Here is an 18,707-nt window from a genome sequence, read left to right as displayed (position 1 = left end):
GAAATTCAAATTCCTATTTCTTAAGCCAATTAGTTATTAGAATATGAAGAATAGGTAAAGGCCTTCAACTCATACAGCTGAAAACATTAACTTACCCATATAGCAAGATTTACTCTCTTCCCACCAATATTTAACTTCTTTGTTAAGAATGATGCCTAAGAAAAAAGAGATATACATTAAATGATGTTTCACATAAAACTTCTTATCCTAAAAACTACAGATGAATGAATCATGTCATATAAAACAAGTTATCTGGGAGAAAAAGTAATCATTGAGTTTTTACTAATAACCAAACATGTTTCCACTGAAAACAGAACATTATTTTTATTTTAAGAAAAAGTTTGTTTTATGAACATAAGTTATGAAAAGTACCCAAGAGCTGATAATTTAATGTTTTCTTAGTTTTTTTTTCCCTCATTACAACATTTTCTTAGCATTTAATTTGATGCCACCTAACCTACTCATTATAGAAAGAGTCTAAGAGACTTCTAAGATGAGATAAAAGAAATATTTACTGGTGTTTACTTAGCTGTATGAATACCATTACTACTGGAAATTTTCCTGCAATTATTTTGCAATTCAATTATTTAAACTATAGCTAATAACTGTACCAGGTACTGTCACAGAAATGAAAACAGTTCCCAGCTTTCAAAGAGCTTATAGTTCCACTGCAAATATTAGAATGTAAAGATAATGGTTAAAGTGGAGGGTCTTGCTAAGTATACCATAGGGAAAATGCTGAGAAACGAGTGTAAAGCTAGCCTGGATAAGTCACAGAAGGCTTCAGAAAGAAAGTAATGAGCTCCTCGTTATGAGTAGTAAGGGTTTTTCCAGACAGACAGGTGAAACCACTGAAGCCTGAAACATGTAACTCCCCACGCCACAGGAAACTCCAAGGTGGTCTGGTGTATGCCAGAGATGAATCTCTACAGTTAGGAAAAGATTGAATCAAAAAAACCTGAAACTCCATATCTAAAGGTATGGACTTAACCTTATGGGTCTCAATAAAAGCTGTTTCAAGACTCTAGACAAGGTTTTTGGTTTTTCTTTTTAATGTATACTACAGTCAGGTATATTTGTGGACTTCTGTGTATTGCTTGGAGAAGGCGATGGCACCCCACTCCAGTACTCTTGCATGGAAAATCCCATGGGCAGAGGAGCCTGGTGGGCTGCAGTCCATGGGGTCACACAGAGTCAGACACGACTGAGCGACTGCACTTTCACTTTTCACTTTCACGCACTGGAGAAGGAAATGGCAACCCACTCCAGTGTTCTTGCCTGGAGAATCCCAGGGACGGGGGAGCCTGGTGGGCTGCCGTCTATGGGGTCACACAGAGTTGGACACAACTGAAGCGACTTAGCAGCAGCAGCAGCAGCAGCAGCAGTGTATTGCTCTGTATCCCCTTTGTGCATTCACAGTGTACACCAAGAGTCTGCCAAAAGAAAGACTGGCTAATTGTATTTATACAAGTATTTCCCAAACTCATTTGACTTCTTTTTCCCTAAAGAAACACCTAACTCATCCAAAGAAGTAAATGTTAGGAAATAATACTGTTGACAATGAAGAATCAGTGAAGGGTTTTTAAGTAGTGAGAACATATAAAATCTGTATTTTTAAGAGAATGACTATGATAGGAAGAAAGACAGGACTAGATCTGGAAGACAGGAGGCTATTTTAAAGCTGGAAAGAAAAGCATCAGATCAGATCACTCAGTCCTGTCTGACTCTTTGCGACCCCATGAATCGCAGTACGCCAGGCCTCCCTATCCATCACCAACTCCCGGAGTTCACTCAGACTCACGTCCATCGAGGCAGTGATGCCATCCAGCCATCTCATCCTCTGTCGTCCCCTTCTCCTCCTGCCCCCAATCTCTCTCAGCATCAGAGTCTTTTCCGATGAGTCAACTCTTTGCATGAGGTGGCCAAAGTACTGGAGTTTCAGCTTTAGCATCATTCCTTCCAAAGAAATCCCAGGGCTGATCTCCTTCAGAATGGACTGGTTGGATCTCCTTGCAGTCCAAGGGACTCTCAAGAGTCTTCTCCAACACCACAGTTCAAAAGCATCAATTCTTTGGAGCTCAGCCTTCTTCACAGTCCAACTCTCACATCCATACATGACCACTGGAAAAACCATAGCCTTGACTAGACGAACCTTTGTTGGCAAAGTAATGTCTCTGCTTTTGAATATGCTATCTAGCTTGGTCATAACTTTCCTTCCAAGGAGTAAACGTCTTTTAATTTCATGGCTGCAATCACCATCTGCAGTGATTTTGGAGCCCCCAAAAATAAACTCTGACACTGTTTCCACTGTTTCCCCATCTATTTCCCATGAAGTGATGGGACCAGATGCCATGATGTTCCTTTTCTGAACGTTGAGCTCTAAGCCAACTTTTTCACTCTCCACTTTCACTTTCATCAAGAGGCTTTTTAGTTCCTCTTCACTTTCTGCCACAAGGGTGGTGTCATCTGCATAGCTGAGGTTATTGATATTTCTCCCGGCAATCTTGATTCCAGCTTGTGTTTCTTCCAGTCCAGCGTTTCTCATGATGCACTCACTCTGCATATAAGTTAAACAAGTAAGGTGACAATATACAGCCTTGACATACTCCCTTTCCTATTTGGAACCAGTCTGTTGTTCCATGTCCAGTTCTAACTGTTGCTTCCTGACCTGCATACAAATTTCTCAAGAGGCACATCAGGCAGTCTGGTATTCCCATCTCTTTCAGAATTTTCCACAGTTTATTGTGATCCACACAGTCGAAGGCTTTGGCATAGTCAATAAAGCAGAAATAGATGCTTTTCTGGAACTCTCTTGCTTTTTCCATGATCCAGCGGATGGTTGGCAATTTGATCTCTGGTTCCTCTGCCTCTTCTAAAACCAGCTTGAACATCAGGAAGTTCACAGTTCACATATTGCTGAAGCCTGGCTTGGAGAATTTTGAGCATTACTTTACTAGTGTGTGAGATGAGTGCAATTGTGTGGCAGTTTGAGCATTCTTTGGCATTGCCTTTCTTTGGGATTGGAATGAAAACTGCCCTTTTCCAGTCCTGTGGCCACTGCTGAGTTTTCCAAATTTGCTGGCATATTGAGTACAGCACTTTCACAGCATCATCTTTCAGGATTTGGAATAGCTCAACTGGAATTCCATCACGTCCACTAGCTTTGTTCATAGTGATGCTTTCTAAGGCCCACTTGACTTCACATTCCAGGATGTCTAGCTCTAGGTCAGTGATCACACCATTGTGATTATCTGGGTCGTGAAAATCTTTTTTGTACAGATCTTTTGTGTATTCTTGCCACCTCTTCTTAATATCTTCTGCTTCTGTTAGGTCCATACCATTTCTGTCCTTTATCGAGCCCATCTTTGCATGAAAGGGCCGAATTAAATGCATGAAGATAGAAGAGGATAAAATCAAGACTAATTGAAGAAGGAATATAATCAGAAACCTGAGTCTGTTGACATGTTTAAAAAAGGAACAAAGAGCCAAGTTTCAAAGCTATGCAGAGATTATCACATTTAAGTGTATCAATACAAAATAAAGTGCAGAGATGGAAAGTAAAACAGATAAAAAGGCTAGCTAGGATGATGAATTATTGATATTACTGAAGGAGAAAGAACCTAGATTTCAGGAAGGACTTTCTACTGTATTTATTACCAAGGAAAATTAAAAACTAAGCAAATGCCACTAGATTGAATGATTAACTAAGGAGTCCAGATACAAAGGAATCACAAACGGCAGAGGTCAAACCCAGGAATGTCTACCTTTAAGATATTTTATTAAATAAAACAAAGGTTATAGAAAAGGGTATAATATTTAATTCAGTGGCAAAACAACAAAGGAAATAACTTAGAAAATGAGAAGGCCAAATACATGTTATGACAATAAATATGAATGAAGGAATATTTCTCACTCATAGCATAAAGGTTAAGAATATCAACTTTGAAGCAGTACTTCGGATTTGAATCTCAGCTTTGCCACTTATCAGTTGTATTATTTATTTGAACTCAACCATTTGCCCTATTTCACTATCAATGGTATATAAAGACAGAGAAGGCAATGGCACCCCACTCCAGTACTCTTGCCTGGAAAATCCCATGGATGGAGGAGCCTGGTTGGCTGCAGTCCATGGGGTCGCTAAGAGTCGGATACAACTGAGTGACTTCACTTTCACTTTTCACTTTCATGCACTGGAGAAGGAAATGGAGACCCACTCCAGTGTTCTTGCCTGGAGAATCCCAGGGACAGGGGAGCCTGGTGGGCTGCCGTCTATGGGGTCGCACAGAGTCGGACACGACTGAAGTGACTTAGCAGTAGCAGTTATATAAAGAAACTCAAAATCTGACTCCTATACAAATGTTTAATAGATAAGTAATCTTAAATTACTTAAAAGTAAACTCAAACTCTCTTTTTTAAAGATATTTAAAGTTAAACTGATCTTCCCTCCAAAATTGGCTTTCCATTGTAACATTAATATTTTCATCACATTCTCCAAGTCACTGAGGTTTAGCATCTCAGGAATATCATCACTGAATATTCTTCCTTCCCTGTCATCCCATATTCCAAAAAAAACTGATCAAGTCTTGTCTTCATATTTCCTCTGGAGTTCCTTGACCACCAGTCTCATATTAAGTCATAATATAAATACCTTTGGTCTCACCTCACCCTCTGGTTCTCTAGTCTACATGCCACATTATCTTCCCCAAACCTCCATGATTAAAAATAAAAACAAGCAAACAAACAAAAACAAAAAGCCCTTACCACATCCACAGCTGAGTTCTCTAATAAGTTATCACTTTACATTAGTATACTTGAACTATATCCTGTTGGCAGCTAATACCATAAAAGCCTTTTGTCAAGAGTTTTGTGGGGATTTCTCAGCAGAGGGGAGTGAATTATAGCTGGGAAAGCTCCATCATTTCCTTTCTACCATTCCTTCTGAAATTTACCATCACTTTCCATGGTGAGTTGAGAGACAGTGCTAAGTCTCTCCTAAGGAACCATGGATGTATAGAACAATTTTATGAAAAGAGTGCTCATCAGAGCATTGATTCTTTAGAAAAAGAAAGAAAGAAAATGTAAAGAAATAACCTGAGTGTCCATCACTAGGCAATTCTTTAAAAAATATACAAATGTAGCCCATCGATATAGTGAGACACTACACAGTCATTTCTACTGCTATAACTAATACCAGCTAACAGTTACTGAATGCTTACCTTTCACCAAGTACTGTGCAACGCACTTTTTACAAAGTCATTCATAAGCTTCTCCTTTATGAAAGTCAGGGAGCCCTATTATAGAAATAAAAAATCTCAAACCCTTATCTTTGTATCCAAGGACCTCCACCATTTGTCCACATCTATCTTCCTAGAAAGCTTCCAGTATTCAGAGAGTCTACACTATATATTCCCTCCAATTCTGTTTGTTCATAAAATTCCCTAACTTGGGCCTATTCTTTATTCTCTATCTTAATCTCATCTCTCCAAGACCAGTTCATAGATCTATAATCATCTTCTTTGAATTTTTAAATTGTCTCATACCACCCATACAGCCCACACTGGATTTCTCTATGCAGCAGAACTTTAGGGAACCTAATCTTACCATATACAGCACATACCACCTCATATTTTAAGTTATCTTTTCATGGGTATAAGTATTCTGTTAACTAGATTACATATTTTTATTTATTTAACACTTTCACAGTGCTTACAATGAAATGGGCAGTGTTTTAAATACTTTTCAATATTAATTCACTTCTCATAAAACTCTGTGATTAGATATAGTTATTACCCAAATATTACAGGAGTGGAAACAGAGACAAAGGAATGTTAAGTATCTTGTTCAAGGTCACAAGCAACAGAGTAGGATTTGCAATCTAGGCCGTCTGGCTGCAGACATGACTCACACTCACTGTGCTATGGTGCCTCTCAGACTGAGAGGTGAACGAACGCTTCTCTACTAGAGGGGGCAGGGAGAAGCACGGTGCTGTCCACAGCAGACTTGCAAATGTTGTTACTGTGGATAAATTCATCTACAGTGTGCCTGCTAGAACTCAATTTACGTAAAAGATATGTTTCGAAAAGTTTCTTATAAACCAAATTATTTTAACTCAAATATCTGATGCACCAGGAAAGCACATTATAACATGGTACTCGCTAAATCTTTTCTTTCTGCCTTTATAACAAAAAAACTTAAGTCCTTCTCTATGGAAAGAGTCCTTCTGTAATACAAATCATCTCATTTTATATAAATCCTAAATTCTTAATATTTCATAGATATTTTCTTAAAGAACAAAAATCTTCTGTTTTAAAAACTATTATAGGTGAGAATAAAGCTAAAAGATTTTACATGACATCAAGATAGCAGCAAATGATCAGAAGGTTGAAACCTCTTTTTTCTCTCCCCAACTATCTCTATGAGGCATACTTAATTTGGCCAAGCTACTGAGATACTATTCATGGTTATGTAATACTCTGGGGCAGAGGTTTAATTCTGTTACATGGTAATAAAAAGGGGAGGGAGGTATAATCATGGACTGCTTTGAGAATCAGATAAAAGCCACCAACCCACTCAACAGTCAAGAAAACTGCTTATATGCACATATCAAAATATCAAAAAAAATTTTTTTTCCACACGTTCCTAAGGGATAATGCCCTGGCAACATCTCAGTCAAAGAATCCCATTGAGAAAGAGAAGGGGAGAGTGGCATAAACAATGTCAAGTCAAAGGTTTCGAGGAATATGGGAAGAAAAAAAATAGTACATACCATGTGCCACCACACTTGGTCTTTCTCATTTTATCTTTGTATTAATAACAACCCTGTGAAGTAGGCAATTAGCCCTATTTTACAGGTGTGAATCAGAGATTTAAAGAAATACAGTGACTCACCCAAGGTCAGACAACTCAGTGAGGTACCGCAGAGGGTGGAAGGCTGTCTGACTCCACAGTGCTTTTGCCACTGCACAAAGCTGCCTATTCTAGAACACAAACACGTTCTTAACCTGGCTTTCCTCCACTCGGACTAAGTGCTCCTGGACACCAACTCATCTCCCCAAATACTCTCAGGGTAGCCACAAACGATGAGAATCAAAGGAATGGTACATTTCTCACTTTAATCCTCCAAACCCTGAGTTGTATGTGTTTGTGTGTGCGCATGCACACAGCGTGCTCAATTGCTCAGTCATGTCTGACTCTTTGCGACCCCATGGACTGCATGCAGCCTGCCAGGGTCCTCTGTTTACAGAATTATCACCAGCAAGAATACTGGAGCAGGTTGTCATTTCCTACTCCAGGGGCTCTTCCAGACCCAGAGATCAAACCCACCTCTCTTGCACTTTCTGCATCGGCAGGTGGATTCTTTACCAGTGCACCACCTGAAAACCCTGAGTTACAGCATCACTATTTCTTCTAATTCCAAAGATTTCATCTTCCACATTTTAGGTGGATTAAGAGACTTATCAATCTTATTAGACACCTGTCATTCACACCTGATGCTTATTTACCCAGCACTTTATTTGAAGTCACAGTGGGTGTTTTTTTAATCTGTATTTTTAAAAAATGCTTATAGGTGAGATATAATAAGAATAAATTGCATTTGCCAAATGAAAGTCTTTTCATAACTGGTTTCATCAAAGTTTTAATGTTTTTTTGTTTTTGTTGGCCAAACCACTTGTTCCTTTGGCGAAACAAAATACCTAATGCAGTAGACAAATACTCAACTGTCTTTATCTAAATTCAACAGACTTTCCAGTTACATTATTTTTGCTACAGTTACTAACATTGTTTCTGGCTTAAGGATTTAAAGTATCTATTGGGAGTTCCCTAGCGGTCCAGGGGTTAAGACTTGGTGCTTTCATTGCCAGGGTCCTTCCCTGATCAGGGACTGAGATTATGCAAACTGGCCTGGGAGGGGCGGGGGTAATCCACTGACTACTTTCAGCTGAAGCCACAGACATGAAAGGGTTCAGTCAGGTAACTCATGAGTCCTCCGTAGCAAGGCAATAAAAATGAGCTACCAGAAAACTACGATGAATTTCTACAAGGTCAAAATCATGTTACAGCATATAAAGGTAACAAATCAACATGTTATACAACTTAAGTTTATAAAATGCTATATATCAAATATTTTAAATTTAAAGAAAGAAAGAAAACTAAACTGGGTACTTGAATACCTCATTTATCTTTAGCTTCTATACAGAGGTATTATAATCAGTTTAGAGTCCAAGTAAATACTTTGAAAAGAAGAGTCAAAAAGTCACTTCTAAGGATTAGCTCAAAACATAACAGCAGAAAATAAAAGATATAGAATAGTTGTATGTTAGATGTTCAAAGCAATAATTCCGAAAAACTCTTCTTAAAAAAAAAAAAATCATCCACCCTTCCATAGCCCACATATATCTAATAAAATACTAAGGGAAAAAGGAAAGATTTCTACTATGGTATTTTATAAAGATACTGTAAACAAAAATTGGCTGAATCTTCTAAGTGGTTTCCAGTACTACCTTAGAAGGTCTTTCAGACATTTGAAACATTAATCTTATAAACAAGGAAATTAAGATTCCTAGCTGAGTATAACGGAGAAGGCAATGGTAACCCACTCCAGTGTTCTTGCCTGGAGAATCCCAGGGACAGGGGAGCCTGGTGGGCTACCATCTATGGGGTCGCACAGAGTTGGACACGACTGAAGCGACTTAGCAGCAGCAGCAGCAACAGCAGCTGAGTATAAAGCTAACTGCTAGAATCTGAATGCCAAGTGTTGCTCTGGAGGCTAAGGTATATGAATAAAAAAAAGTAGCTGACTTAGCTTAAGAAAAAAACAGTACACCATCACTATACATAGGACGTCAGAAATCTAACCCAAGTCTTTGTTTTCTCACTTGCAAACTCTTAGGATACCGTCTTCCCAGCCAACTTTACAGCACTGTTTTGCTGATCAAATGACAGGCACCTACCCTAGACTTCAGGAGGCAGACAGGTGGAATTCCAGTTAAGAGTTCCAAAAGGAAAGATGATGGATGGTTCTGATTATGAAAAATGTTACTTTTTACACAGGAGACTAGTTGAAAGAGGTAAAAGGCATTTAAGTCAGAGTGCACAGTCTTACAATAAGGGGGAAAGGGAGCTTCAGCTAAAGAAAAGGAAGTGACTGCCTAAGAGCACAATTATAGAGAGAAACAAAGATAACTGAAATCACACAACCATTTAAGAATAAAGTTAACAGATGGTTAAAATATCTTTCTCATCTTTACTTTCCCCAGCTGGCACAATGTTTGACATGTAACAGGTATGAAATAACAATTCTTGAATTTAACTGCTTAGGTTCAACAATAAATTCCAAAGACAAAGCAGTAAGTCCCTCACTCCAACTGTCTTTCTTGTCTGGGTCAAGTTTAACACAGCCCAGAACAATAAAGGATCCTCTATGACCCACCTCCCAGAATATTGGAAATAAAAGCAAAAATAAACAAATGGGATCTAATTAAAATTAAAAGCTTCTGCACAACAAAAGAAACTATTAGCAAGGTGAAAAGACAGCCTTCAGAATGGGAGAAAATAATAGCAAATGAAGCAACTGACAAACAACTAATCTCAAAAATATACAAGCAACTCCTGCAGCTCAATTCCAGAAAAATAAACGACCCAATCAAAAAATGGGCCAAAGAACTAAATAGACATTTCTCCAAAGAAGACATACAGATGGCTAACAAACACATGAAAAGATGCTCAACATCACTCATTATCAGAGAAATGCAAATCAAAACCACAATGAGGTACCATTTCACGCCAGTCAGAATGGCTGCGATCCAAGTCTACAAGCAATAAATGCTGGAGAGGGTGTGGAGAAAAGGGAATGTTGGTGTACACTGTTGGTGGGAATGCAAACTAGTACAGCCACTATGGAGACAGTGTGGAGATTCCTTAAAAAACTGGAAAGAGAACTGCCATACGACCCAGCAATCCCACTGCTGGGCATACACACCAAGGAAACCAGAATTGAAAGAGACATGTGTACCCCAATGTTCATCACAGCACTGTTTATAATAACCAGGACATGGAAGCAACCTAGATGTCCATCAGCAGATGAATGGATAAGAAAGCTGTGGTACATATACACAATGGAGTATTACTCAGCCATTAAAAAGAACACATGTGAATCAGTTCTAATGAGGTGGATGAAACTGGAGCCTATTATACAGAGTGAAGTAAGCCAGAAAGAAAAACACCAATACAGTATACTAACGCATATATATGGAATTTAGAAAGATGGTAACGATAACCCTATATGTGAGACAGCAAAAGAGAGATGTATAGAACAGTCTTTTGGACCCCGGCGGCGGGGGGGGGGGGGGGGGGGATGATTTGGGACAATTGCATTAAAACATGTATAATATCATATAAGAAACGAATTGTCAGTCCAGGTTCGATGGGGGGGGGGGGATGATTTGGGACAACTGCATTAAAACATGTATAATATCATATAAGAAACGAATCGTCAGTCCAGGTTCGATGTAGGATACAGGAAGCTTGGGGCTGGTGCACTGGGATGACCCAGAGGGATGATATGGGGAGGGAGGTGGGAGGGGGGTTCAGGATGGGGAACACGTGTACACCCATGGCAGTAGCATGTTGATGTATGGCAAAACCAATACAATAGTGTAAAGTAAAAAAAAAAAAAATAATAATAATAGTAATAATTAAAAAATTAAAAAAAAAAAAAAAGAAATCACAGAAGGAAGCTTGGGGACTTTATATAAGCCCAAGCTTTCTTGGTAAGCCAGCTAAACGATCTTGAGTCCTCGGAAAGCTCACCTACAACATTACTTCATAATTATCAGCAACCTAAAGGGGGTCTTTGACCTCTATGCCAAAGCCTTTGACTGTGCAGATTACAATAAATTGTGGAAAATTCTGAAAGAGACGGGAATACCAGACCCCCTGACATGCCTCTAGAGAAACCTATATGCAGGTCAGGAAGCAACAGTTAGAACTGGACATGGAACAACAAACTGGTTCCAAATAGGAAAAGGAGTACGTCAAGGCTGTATGTTGTCACCCTGCTTATTTAACTTATATGCAAAGTACATCATGAGAAACATTTGGCTGGAAGAAGCACAAGCTGGAATCAAGATTGCTGGGAGAAATATCAATAACCTCAGCTATGCAGATGATACCACCCTTATGGCAGAAAGTGAAGAGGAACTAAAAAGCCTCTTGATGAAAGTGAAAGAGGAGAGTGAAAAAGTTGGCTTAAAGCTCAACATTCAGAAAACGAAGATCATGGCATCTGGTCCCATCACTTCATGGGAAACAGATGCGGAAACAGTGGAAACAATGTCAGACTTTATTTTTGGGGGATCCAAAATCACTGCAGATGGTGACTGCAGCCATGAAATTAAAAGACACTTACTCCTTGGAAGGAAAGTTATGACCAACCTAGATAGCATATTAAAAAGCAGAGATATTGCTTTGCCAACAAAGGTCCGTCTAGTCAAGACTATGGTTTTTCCAGTGGTCATGTATGGATGTGAGACCTGGACTGTGAAGAAAGCTGAGCGTGGAAGAATTGATGCTTTTGAACTGTGGTGTTGGAGAAGACTCTTCAGAGTCCCTTGGACTTCAAGGAGATCTAACCAGTCCATCCTAAAGAATATCAGTCCTGGGTGTTCATTGGAAGGAATGATGCTGAAGCTGAAACTCCAATACTTTGGGCACCTCAAGAGCTGACTCACTGGAAAAGACCCTGATGCTGGGAGGGATTGGGGACAGGAGGAGAAGGGGATGACAGAGGACGAGGTGGGTGGATGGCATCACTGACTCGATGCACATGAGTTTGCGTAAACTCCGGGAGTTGGTGATGGACAGGGAGGCCTGGCGTGCTGTGATTCATGGGGTCGCAAAGAGTCGGACACAACTGAGCGACTGAACTGAGGAGGAGGTCTGCAAAAAAGGAACAGTACTAAAACACCAAAGCATGGCAAATGTCACAATTTTTAAAAATAAAAAAAGAAGTGACCCTCCAGAAATGTCACAAGCCCAGACAAACTCTGCTGCTGCTGCTGCTGCTGCTAAGTCACTTCAGTCGTGTCCGACTCTGTGCGACCCCACAGACGGCAGCCCACCAGGCCCCGCCGTCCCTGGGATTCTCCAGGCAAGAACACTGGAGTGGGTTGCCATTTCCTTCTCCAATGCATGAAAGTGAAAAGTGAAAGTGAAGTCACTCAGTCGCTCTTAGCGACCCCATGGACTGCAGCCCACCAGGCTCCTCCATCCATGGGATTTTCCAGGCAAGAGTGCTGGAGTGGGCTGCCACTGCCTTCTCCGAGACAAACTCTAGAATGGTTAATAAACAAATACATATGTATGTATAAAAATATAAAAGGGAGCAGTCCCTCAGACTGTATGAGTTCTCAAAATAATTCATGTCAAATTAATCCCATTACCTTTTTGTCTGTGTTACCCTAAAAGAAACCAACAGAAATTAAGCACCATTTATTCATTCCCAGGTGGCACCAGTGGTAAAGAACCTGCCTCCCAATGAAAGAAGCACAACAGACACAGGTTCAATCCATGGGTGGGGAAGATCCCCTGGAGGAGGAAAATGGCAACCCACTCCAGTATTCTCACCTGAAAAATTCCATGGGCAGAAGAGCCTTGTGGGCCACAGTCTATGGGGTCACAAACAGTCGGACATGACTGAGCAACCAAGCACACACACACAATTCATTCAACAGCTAACATTCATTAAACAAACACTGTGCCAGGAGGTTTACATACCGTGGTTCTCTAACCCATATAAAAATCTTATCACTGAGATTCTCCAATTTCATGGATAAAGAGCTAGCTTACAAACATTAGAATACCCTGCCCAAATCATGATAGCTAAAAGGTAGAAGCCAAACCTTCAAACTAACTTCAAAGTCCTGTCCCTTTTTACCACATCAGATGGTCTCCTACTGCAGAAAAAAAAAAAAAAAAAGCATCTTGTCTTCTGCAAGCATTTGACAAAGTATCTCATGATATCCCCTACGGGCAAGACTGATGTAGCAAGGGCAAAAAAAAAAAAAAAAAAAAGAGTTGTAATGCTGGAATAGCCATTTTCATTAAAAGTTTCATATCCGCTAGGCAATAGCCCATAGCAGTCAGTCTTGTTTTCTGTTTCCATCATCATTAGTATGTATAACACTCCATTAAAGACTGTTGCACAGTCACAAGGAAAGAAGGCCTGTATCTGGTTTGGGAAAAGCCCAACCCTTAAAAGCAGAGACATTACTTTGCCAACAAAGGTCCATCTAGTCAAGGCTATGGTTTTTCCAGTGGTCATGTATGGATGTGAGAGTTGGACTGTGAAGAAAGCTGAGTGCCGAAGAATTGATGCTTCTGAACTGTGGTGTTGGAGAAGACTCTTGAGAGTCCTTTGGACTGCAAGGAGATCCAACCAGCCCATCCTAAAGGAGATCAGTCCTGGGTGTTCATTGGAGGACCGATGCTGAAGCTGAAACTCCAATACTTTGGGCACCTCATGCAAAGAGTTGACTCACTGGAAAAGGCCCTGATGCTGGAAGGGATTGGGGACAGGAGGAGAAGGGGACGACAGAGGATAAGATGGCTGGATGGCATCACTGACTCGATGCACATGAGTTTGAGTGAACTTCGGGAGTTGGTGATGGACAGGGAGGCCTGGCGTGCTGCAATTCATGGGGTCGCAAAGAGTCGGACACGACTGAGCGACTGAACTAGACTTCGAGTCCAAAGAGAAACCAACCTCTGGCCCTGTGTCACTAGATTATAGAGACTTGTGAAGGGCTTTGTGCTTGGCCGCAGCTCACCCTTTTCTTTCAGAGTCTATTAATGACTGATGAGAACACTGAAGACAGTCTTACCAAATCTTCAGGTGAAAAGTTAAAATAGGTGCCTAATACAGCTGTAGAGATCATGCTTTATTTTTATGGGCATGGCCAGGAGCCAATCTAGTGCCTGACCCACAGTAGCTCCATCAATGTTTCTTGAGCTACAGAATCAAAATTCAAAAGCATGTTAACAGGCATTAAGCACTGAAGAAAACCTATCAAAGCCGACTTTAATGGGTCAAATACATTGGGGGTTGGCAAGGAAGGCAACTACACAATGAAAGTAAAATCAAGTTGAGGGACATAGTCTTCCTTCCTCACTCTCTCCCTCTATCTCTCTTGCTTCCTTTCAGCAAACAAAACTAAGACGGCATGCCCAATATTAATCAATGTGGCAACCCAAAAACTCACAGCATCTTTTCGACTTCAGAGTTAGAAAAGGATTCTCCACAAGGGAGGTGATAGCCTGTACTTCTTTGCACAGTTCAAACCACACTAAGAGTCATTTCTACAGCTCAAGCTATCAAATTTTAAGAAAAGAAGGCAATAATTAAATACCAAGTATGCAGAAGAGATGTCAAAATAATGATATGACTTAGAACAATGTTACAGGAGATCTACTAAAAGGAACCAGAACTGTTTACCAAGAGAAGACAAAACTCAAGGGGATATACAGCCATCTTCAACTATCAGAAGGGATGCCACGTGATTCAGATTCAGATGTCATGTGATTCAGATTCAGAGAGCAGGGAAACAGATTTTGTCTCTAGACCTGGTAAAACGAACTGGAAAGTAATCTGTCCAAAAATGAAACAAGCTATCTCAGGATACATTGTTTTCCACCTTCTGTATCAGTTCATCTCACGTCCAAGATGTTCAGACTAAAGTAGACAATCACTTGACTGAAATATTAAACTAAAGACTGAAATAGTAAACCTTGAACTATCTTAGGTTCCTTTTAGTCTTTAAAATAGGAATGTTTGAGAGTGTACTTTGCAAGCAAAACACAAAGTATTTTATTGTGCAACCCCATAGACGGCAGCCCACCAGGCCCCGACGTCCCTGGGATTCTCCAGGCAAGAACACTGGAGTGGGTTGCCATTTCCTTCTCCAATGCATGAAAGTGAAAAGTGAAAGTGAAGTCGCTGAGTCGTGTCTGACTCTCGGTGACCCCATGGACTGCAGCCCACCAGGCTCCTCCGCCCATGGGATTTTCCAGGCAAGTACTGGAGTGGGTTGCCATTGCTTTCTCTTAAGTAGTAGGTAGTTCTTTTTGCTAAGTAAAAAGGGAAATTCTTTCTCTCACATCTTATGATGCATTAGTTCCTCTCCATTTGGAATGAAAGGCATACAAGACTCTCTATGGGTCTAACTGAAATAAAATGTCTCCAAAAAGATTGTTTAAAAAGATGAAATGAACTGATATCCAAGAGAAGGAAACTGTATATAATGCTGTTTCCATATGTTGGTACACAGCAAAAGCCTCAATTCTAGAACATAATCCAGATAATGTTTGTGGTGCTCGCTTCGGCAGCACAAATACTAAAATCAGATAATGTTTGTGATAAGAGTTATATGCTATGCTTTTGATACTAGACATCTATGTAATAGATTGCAGGTTTCCTCTCAGATATTTAAAAATCTTTACCCAGCTAAAAGCTTTGAGGATATTTTTGGAATGTATAATGTAAATGTAATTTTTAGGCTGAAGGGCTAAATTATCTTTTAGAAAAATTAAGAGCTCAATTAAAATGGTCTTCTCTTTCTCTAAGATCTGTAGCACAAAAGAAATCACTAAGGGGTGGTTTACCAACATCCAGAAACAGTGCTCCAAAATTTTAAATCTAAACTGGATTCAAATTTCAGCTTGAGAACCAAGACTTGTAGCAATATGATGACCAAGAAGTTACTCAACTTAACCATGCCTGTTTCAGCATGTGTAAAACGAGGCTAATAAAACTATCCACCTCCCACACAGGCTGTTATAAGAATAGAAGAAAAGTAAAATACTCAGCACAGTAAGAACTCACTAAATGTTAGCTATTATTATTACTTTACCTTAATAAATCTTTAAATTTCCAACTGATCACAGGCATTGACCCTACAAATTTCCTTTATCTCTCTAGTAACACTCAACCATAATTATTAAAATTGTGTTAAGTGATCTTGTACAAAAATGCAAGGGAAAAAAAAAAAAAGAACCACCCAGGTTCCTGACATGCACTTTTTCAGATCTTATGCTTTATAAAGAAGTAAAAATAGAGGAGTAAAAATAGAACATGGAATCAGAGCATCTTTGTAAATTCTAGACTCAGTAGTTTAATAATAGCATCAAATATCTAATACCACAACTATTAAAAAACTGCATTCTATCAAATAGTGTCCATGGACTTACACACTACACAATCACTAATTAAGATCTATTGTGGGGTAGTAATAATAAAGATGGAGAGCTTACACTGGGCCAGGTCCTAACGTGCGTTTATGTATATTTGTCCTGACAACCGTATGAACTATATACTATTATTATGGCCATTTTAACAAATCGAGAAACAGAGGCACAGATAGGTTAATTAACTTGCCCCAAATTACACAGCTAGTTAAACGAACAGAGGTGCACACAATCAAAAGTCCACTAGACTTGACTGCCTCCGATGAAACTGATCAGGGTGGACTCGTTGGGTATTTTTGTTCTAACACGTGCAAACTGATTTCACGCCCAATTAATGACTACATTTTAACACTTTTCTGACTAACAATCATGTATCTGCAAATGAAAGGTGGCCCTACATTTACAAGCAAAGAAAATAAATAGCAGCAGTAAAGCTGTTAGCTTGAGGACCAATTGTTGGCCAGTATTCATATGACGTTTCCATATGAATATGGGTCGACCTGCATCGCTGAATGTAAGTGACCCACAAGTCAGACCCACGCAGGCTGCAATGGAACTGCGTAACCCCCACCAGCAAGCGGTCATTTCAAAATCCCTCCAGAAAGAAAAGACTTGCCAATCGGCACTTTGTTCGAAGACAGGACAAAATGGAAGTTGCACAAACACTTAGTCATCAGTAAGTGCTGAAGTTACACATCACCTAGTTCGCAAAATCAAACCGGCAGCTAAGTTCCTAATTCCGAAAGAAAGAAAAAGGGCTGACGCTCGGTTGACTGACTGCAGGGTGAAGGCACCTAGGGCCCAAGCGGAAGCGAGTCAGAGAGGAAAAACTAGCCCCCCGACGGGGACCCACCACATGCGCAGCCACTCTGGGGACCCCGGGGACTTTTCAGGGCCCTTCCACTTCTCTCCCGAGGGCCTGTCCCATCTCCGGGTTTCCCCGACGACGTGTGTTCCCAGGGCGAGACCGCAAAGGCAATGCGCAGGCGGAGGGGACAGGCCTGGGATCTGGACGCCCAGACCCAAGGACCGCGGTAGCAAAGTCCCCTGAGGCGCGGAGGCGCCGCCCCTCCGCCCCCCGCGGCCCGCACCTGCAGGGTGGTGATGTGCTTGTCGTTGAACTTGTTCTCGCAGTAGCGCAGCACCAGCGACGTCTTCCCCACGCAGCCTTCCCCCAGCAACACCACCTTGAACGAGTAGGTTCGGCCCGCCGCCGCCCCGCCGCCGCCGGCCGCAGCCATCCCGTCGCGTCCCCGCCGCGCCGAGCTCCCCACAGCCGCCGCGGCACCTTCACAGCCGCGGCCCGCGCAGCCCCTCCGCACCGGCGCCTCCCGCCCCGGACGCCGACCCCACTGCGCCTCCGGGAGAGGCCTGGAAGCGCCGAGGGGAAAGTCCGAGAGTACAGGGCCCCGGGCACCACGTCAGGAACCTGGGGAGAGGCGAGCAGCGCCCGCTCTCCGCCTCCCTCTAATGGCGTCTCCTTCCTCCTACGTCACACGTCGGGTCACGTGACGGACGCGGCGGGGGCGGCCCCCGGGACAAGGCCCCGGAGCGCGCCTGGGTGTGGGCGGAGCCTGCGGACCCGGCCCCGGGCCCGAGCGAGACCCGCCGGGCCAGCTCTAGCGTTGCTCGATTGTCTGCGGGCCGCCACATCTCTGCAGCTGGTGGGAGCCTGCGTACAACGAGGAATGAGGAATTTAAGGCGAGCCCAGCTCAGGTGGAATGTTCAAGTACACAATGTTCTCGTTCTTGCCCAGGGGATGTTCAGAGGCTAATGACCTCTCCCTTCCGGAGGTCCCGGTAAAACGATTTTGCCAAGGTGCCCCCTCAGTATCTTTACAGTCTTTCTCTGTGGGGTCCCAAATCCTAACTATTGAATTTCTTTCAGTTCTCCAGACCACCTGGACTCCTCCTTAAATTTCAGTGTCTCACCTTAAACCAGAAGGTTTCCTGGATCATCCCATCTTTTTCCCTGTCATTTCATCTCTCTCCCCACCGGTGTATCTTCTCTAGCCCAGCTTACCATACTTCGTGGAAATTACCATGTTCAATATTTGTCTTTCCTTATTAGGCTGTAGACTTCTTAAAGACAAGAACTGTGTGAGACTTGCCCACCCTTGAGTTTCTGACCTCAGGTGCCAGACACATTACTAGTATTCTATAAGTATTTGGGGAAGGAATGAATAAATTGTACCTCTCAGGCAGTTATGCCTTGGTTTCCCATTTTTTGCTGTCTTTCATGAAGCTTTTTCCACCATGAAACTTTTGACATTCCATGTTGACTCCGCCTTGACAAGCTTGTCTGATTTGATGATTTCCTCCTGTGCCTCCCCTTTCTTTCATGAAATAAATTATTCCGAGATACCATACCAGTGTTTCTAAAAGTTTGCAACCAGAAACCTGATGTCATCAAACATTCTTTTTCATGAGATTCCTCTTCCACTTCAAACTAGATAGTCCATTCAATG

General features: G+C 41.5%; 1 protein-coding gene across 1 annotated transcript in view; it reads right to left on the bottom strand.

Moving 5' to 3' along the window:
• The window catches only part of RAB21 (RAB21, member RAS oncogene family), a 32,460-nt gene extending 14,762 nt beyond the window's left edge, over positions 1–17,698 (bottom strand). Inside the window, 2 exon segments of the mRNA NM_001075317.1 lie at positions 96–155; positions 17,331–17,698. Of these exon segments, the coding sequence (NP_001068785.1) occupies positions 96–155; positions 17,331–17,480 (210 nt within the window). The 5' untranslated portion in view covers positions 17,481–17,698.
• Positions 17,699–18,707: the final 1,009 nt, after the last annotated feature.

The sequence above is a fragment of the Bos taurus genome, chromosome 5 (assembly GCF_002263795.3).
Source record: "Bos taurus isolate L1 Dominette 01449 registration number 42190680 breed Hereford chromosome 5, ARS-UCD2.0, whole genome shotgun sequence".
Taxonomy (NCBI): domain Eukaryota; kingdom Metazoa; phylum Chordata; class Mammalia; order Artiodactyla; family Bovidae; genus Bos; species Bos taurus.
Note: the sequence above shows the minus strand (reverse complement) of the source record. Positions and strands in the feature narration are given on the sequence as shown.